A 6,000-nucleotide genomic window follows, 5' to 3' on the forward strand; every position below is an offset into this window, starting at 1 on the left:
TCTACCTAGGCGTTCAAACAAGTTTTCTAAACTTTTTTTCGAGCGTATCTCCCTTGCCAACAAAATCAAAGGATAATTCACAAAAGAAAGGAATCGGATGGAAAATGGAACTGGAGGAGGAAGTAAGAGGACAACGATCAGAGTGCGAGGATAGATTGCAGAGAGAGTACGTGGAGATTATTTAGGTGGGGATGGTGATGTGCCAAATAAAGTTGCAGTCAGTTACCCTCTATATGCAATGGATGGCCTAGATGTGCCCGACTGTAACATTGCAATTTTCCTTTCCAGACCCTTGTATATGTAATTAAATTATATATATATATATATATATATATATATTACTAAATTTATAAAATATTCTAATATTCTAGGGTCATTGGATTGAATATTGTAAAATTTTATGATTGTTTTCTTTTTTTCAAACTAATCCTAGTTGTCATTGTAATTAATACAAACTTTTTCAAAAAAAAGGAGAAAAAATAAAGGCAAATAAATAAAAGATTGGACATAGATACAGTTGAAGTTTCAAAAATAAATAAAAGTAGTCGATGATAGTTATTTTTTTGAGTTCATAATATTGCATTCAATTTCTTAAATATTAATTTTATTATTTGAAAATAAAAATTGGATGGTGTTTATATATATAATATTTTTAAAATTTATATATTTTTTATATATTTTTATTTTAGTGTGTTTAGAAAAATACAACAGATACTCATTGAATATCTGGATCCAGAAGGGTCTGAATTCTGAGTTTGGACTTACTTTTTCATACCAATAAGAGTCTAGATCTAGGTATGGTTCTAAGTAAATTTAATGGATTTGAATTTGGATCAGAGAAATTCAACCTAAACTCTATTCATTGACATGCCTAATTAAGAGATTCAAACCATGTTAACCACACACTTTTCTTACCATTTATTACCATTAATGCTTGAGAACATGCTTAGGTACATTGTAACTTTAAAAGTTGTAAAATCCTTCAAGTGGTAACTCTAGGGAAAAGTTTTTCCTTTTTTTTTTTTGGGTTGTGCATGGTTTGAAGAATAAAAATTTCACTCCAACGGCTCAGATTATTTGAAAAGATAGCCCTTAGTTTCTTCTCCTCTATTTATGTAAAAGCACTTTGGTCAAAAATTCCTTCTTCAATTAATGCTGAAGTATAGGTGCTACTTGGTACCTCAACATAAATAGATGATACGGATTTGAGACTTAGAGCCCATTTAGACTACCACTTTAAGATTTTTCTCCTTGTTTTTGTTGGCAATCTCATCCATGAGAAGAAATGGTGAAGCATGCAATTTCAAGGTAATTGATGTTGATAATAATAATATATTTTGCAAACGCTTCTTGTAATCAAGCAAAGGTGACTTCAACTGATTTCTTGTTTAAAATGGGGTCACTAACATCTTAGTCCATTATTATTAATTCAAGAAAAAGGAAGATGATGAACGGATTTGCAGGACATCAACCTTTAAGCAGTGTAGCTTTCAAGGAAAAAATTGTCTGGTGATCAAGTGGCAAAGAAATTTAAGCTGTCCGGTAGTCAATGAAACCATAGCATGACAGCATTTGCTGAGGAAAGGATCAAGTAGAGCAGAATTTTGACCACTGTAGAATGCAGATCACATAGATGCTCAAACATTATTGTTAGTGAGGTGTCTCTGTCATATTTAATTTTGCTGGATATATCATCCTTGACAGATTTAAAGGGATTGATCAAATCCAATCTGTGTGGTGTAAGGTGATGAGGGTGTGGATTGTGGAGCAGTAACAATTAATCTGTCCTAGAACACAAACAAATTGGAAGGTGGCTCCTACAATTCATTTATCAGATGCTACAACCTGTGATCAATCGACCTGTGGAGTCGTCTATTATTCCTTAAAAGGATGCTTAACTGGAGATCCTTTAGCTAGTTGAATAGATCATGGAATGAATTATGATCAGCCATTTAGTAGCAATGCATGGCAACCAATGCGTGCTGTTCCTGTGACCAAGACTGTTTCTTCAGCACATAAAACTGAAAGGAAAAATGATGCACAGAACTATAAGAAATGACCAAAGACACTGTGTCTTTAGGGCTATGCTCAAACTCACTTGTATGAATATCTCAGCATGAAACACTTCTCTAAATGCTAAAGCTGAACATGGAAAGGCTAATAGCTTTGACATCCATTCAGGGCAAATCAAGGTGTAAAATGCCGGTATGGTAATTCAGGAGAAGGAATCCATCTAAAACATTGAGAGATACCGTGTATTTCCTTGTGAGTTAAGCGTGTATTCAACCAAAAGCAGTCATCGCGCATGATAAAATACACTACATGTTCTAGTGTTGACATATAACTGATACACATAGTTCACGGAATTAAATTACAAAACTGGACTCTATCATTAGAATTCCAAGGCTACAAAGCATTGGTAAAGTTACCTTCTGGGGTGGTTCATTAGCAAAATTTCGAACTCACATAGAAGGATAAACTCTAGCTAAAAAACATGGAGGTTAGAACCACATACAGTTACGATTGCCTTCCTATTAAGCTCGAGGTAGCTTTCTCTAGAATTCTTCTCCCTCTACTGCAGTTTCACCATGATCCATGTTGTCATGCTTAAACACAAAACCTGATGGGGGTCCGTCAACTGAAAGCGTGCCTTCCAGTACCTTAACTACTTCGCCTATGGAAGGTCTCAAATATGGCTGAATTTGCATACACCACATTGCTATTTTCACCACTCTTTCCACTGCTTTTAGATCATCAATGTCACCAAAATTTTGTTCTTGAGACAACTCATCAAGCACTTGCTGCAAATTCTTCCCATTCACAACCCTTTTGCAGGTAACAATCTGCAACAATAGTTGTCCAAGCATGTATATGTCCTTCTCTGATGCCGTTTCCGAAGAAGATGCTGCTTCCTTGAAGAGTAAAGTCCTTAATCCAAAATCTGTCAACTTAGGGACAAGATTTTCATCAAGACAGACGTTCTCTAGCTTCAGGTTCCCATGAGTTATGCATTGTTGACACTCCGTGTGGAGGTAAGCAATAGCACGTGCAATTCCAACAGCAATATGCAGTCTTTGTTCCCAAATCCTTCTGTTTACATCCTCCTCAGAGCTGAACAACCATTGATCCAGTGATCCATTGGTAACATACTCGTACAGAAGCAGTTTATGTTTTGGTTCAAAGCAGAAACCTTTTATGGCTACTAAGTTTCGATGGTGCGTCCCACCCAAGGCAGAAACAGCAACTCGAAATTCCTTCTCAGGAACAGCAACATCATTCAACATTTTAGCAACTATGACTGTTTTGTTCGGAAGGGTACCTTTGAAATGAGAAGGTCCAAGTGGAGTTGCAAAGTTGTCAGTCAGTTCCCTTATCTCTTCGAAATTAAGTCTGACGAGAGCACTGTAATGTGGGTTCATTTGAGCATCCTTTCCAAATGGAATACGTGTTTGAGCTTTAAGTTGTCCTCTCCGGCGCAAAAGCCAAAACGCAAACATCTCCATGCCAACAACAATTGAGACCGTTATAAAAACGATCAGTGCTATTGCCCCAATGAACACCCTGATGTTTCCTCTACCAGCTTTGTTTCTGCCAATTGACGAATAAACTAATCCTCCATCATCATGGGGGTTCACACCTTGAGCTGCAACTGCTTGTGGAACAGAACAAACCTTCAAAAATGAAGTGGAAGGAGCAGAAGGAGTGCTATAACCACTAATAAAGCTTGTTCTTTTGACAGTGCAGAGTCCTGAACCATCATTCATCGATGTAGCTGCAATGCAGGTTGAATCATTTGAGCAGTAGTTCTTGCAATCATTCTGGCTCAAAAACAGGTTAACATCATTTGGTGGATAAAGGCCATAAAGAACTGTTTGTTTCATATCAACCATGCTGGGATGCATTCTACAGTTCCCCAAATCCACCATTTTTTGGCACCCTGAACCACTTGAATCAACTACAGCAGAAGTGGTTCCACCTTCAGAGGATCCAGAATACAGGCAACCACAAACAGGGCCAGAAGAATTATATTTACAGACACTATACAAACCGCAAGAACCAAACACGCTGCACTGATCCCCCACTGCTTGCCATCCTACTTTCCACTGGTTCACATTGTCCCAAGAGTAAATTCTCAAGTTGCCATCTTGGTCGATAGTAAGGTGTCTCAAAGTAACTGAAGGGTCTCCAAAATCCTTACTTGATACAGACCAGAAAACTTTGTCATTGTTATCAGACAGCCCCAAAACTCCATTAGGACCAAATCTTGCTTCCTTTACAATCACAGAGGAGCTTAACTGGCTCCTCCAGTAGGTCACATTATGCTCCCAAACTAGTGCTAGCTCACCAAATTTGCTAATTACCAAACTATAGTAACTTAATGTTGATTTTTTTGAAAGGGCTCTAAGATTTTGAGGATAACAGAGAGACTGACCAGGAAGTAAAGTATTTGTTGGACTACCAAAACTTTCCCACAACACCTTATCTTTACCATCCAAAAGAACCAAATTTCCATTGTTCAAAAGACTAGCTTTTGCAACACCCAAAGTGGAGGTATTACTACTCCATACAGGATTTCCATTAGGGAATTGAACTAAAACTAGTCTGCCATCCATGTCAAGCCTAATGCTGGAGTTTCTAGAAACTTTAATGCCCCCACCAACAGTCCAAACAGGCAAATTTACAGTTATATTTCCTAAGTTATACCTAATCCCAACTGCATAGCTATCAAGATCATCATCGCCATCCTTTTCCAAGAATCCAAATGCAAAAACCCTATTTTCAGACACCCAGTTCTTGCTTTGGTCCATCCCATTAATCTCAAAACCAAGAGGGACGGAAACCATGGTAAAATCATCACAAAGCACACTTAAAGCAGAACACAAGTACAGCACTACTACTACTACTGAAACAGTACTAAACCATCCATAAAAACAAATTAGATTGCTCTTACCTGAAAAATGTTTGATTTCCACAGCAGAAAGAAACATTTCAACTGCAAGGAAAAGCTGAAAATTCAGGGTATGGGAGATTCTTTCAACAGAGCAAAGTAACACTAGAAATAAACGGATGAGGTGTGTTTGAAGCAACTTCTGAGGTGGATATGAAGGATAAAAAGTGTCTTAAGTGCGTTGGCCTTTTCTCCATAAAAGAGAGAGCAACTGAAATGAATCTTTGTTGGAGCAAGAATTGTAACAAACAAAGAAACAAAGATTCAACTGTGACCAGTTAGCATCTTTTCAGGTAACAAGATTCTGATTGCCTTATTCTCAATATCCCACTGCCGAAAAGACAGCACTCGCCGCTTTTTGGAAGCACTAATCTAGTATCTTATGCTCAAAAGTAGAGAACTTTTGCTCTCACTTTTGTAACTCGAGGCGTCTGTCTTTTTCGGATTAGGCCGATTCAAACATTTTCTTGGATTACTAATTACTGACTGTTTTATTCTCTGCCTTTCTTTTCCCTTTTCCCTCCCTCTCATTTTGGTAATGTTTATGCCTTTCCTTTATCTTGGGGTCAAGATGTGCAATGATGGAATATTGCATGTCAACAGGAGTAAATGTTTGGACCCACGGTTTTAACTCGTCAAAACTTTCATAAATAGAATCAGCAAATGCTCCAGCCAAGCACAACCTGGCCCCAAAAAAAGAATGTAGGAAATTCAAGAACAGAAGGGAAATTGATAGTAATACATAGTTTCAGAGCTGGAAAATTGATTGGTAGCACTCCTACATTTCGGTATATCTCTTTAGAATTTAAGGCTGATGTCAAAATTAAGGAGCAAAAGATAAATACACTACTGCATGAACTGAGCTTATGCCCTTGGGTTTGACAAGCAAAACCAACCACTAGCAATCAAGGCACCGTTTCGAACGGGGGGAACGGGAGGGAAAAGGAAAGAGAGGAATTCGAGAGATTTGATTTTTGTTGTTTGGGTTAACTTTCTGAAGGGAAAAGAATGAATACAGAAGAAAAAGATGTAGTTGTTTTGTTGAATTATTG

The 6,000-nt window shown here is 37.5% G+C and overlaps 1 protein-coding gene across 1 annotated transcript; it reads right to left on the minus strand.

Moving 5' to 3' along the window:
- Positions 1-2,228: 2,228 nt before the first annotated feature.
- On the minus strand, positions 2,229-5,579 carry LOC113734634 (G-type lectin S-receptor-like serine/threonine-protein kinase SD3-1). The gene has a single exon (XM_027261287.2). It carries the CDS (start codon positions 4,986-4,988, stop codon positions 2,556-2,558), a length of 2,433 nt encoding a protein of 810 aa, XP_027117088.2. The 5' UTR covers positions 4,989-5,579; the 3' UTR covers positions 2,229-2,555.
- Positions 5,580-6,000: the final 421 nt, after the last annotated feature.

The sequence above is a fragment of the Coffea arabica genome, chromosome 1c (genome assembly GCF_036785885.1).
Source record: "Coffea arabica cultivar ET-39 chromosome 1c, Coffea Arabica ET-39 HiFi, whole genome shotgun sequence".
Classification (NCBI taxonomy): Eukaryota; Viridiplantae; Streptophyta; class Magnoliopsida; order Gentianales; family Rubiaceae; genus Coffea; species Coffea arabica.

What these genes read in the sequence shown, in the direction of transcription:
- LOC113734634 (XM_027261287.2), bottom strand. Translation starts at nt 4,988, where the DNA reads ATGTTTCTTTCTGCTGTGGAAATCAAACATTTTTCAGGTAAGAGCAAT.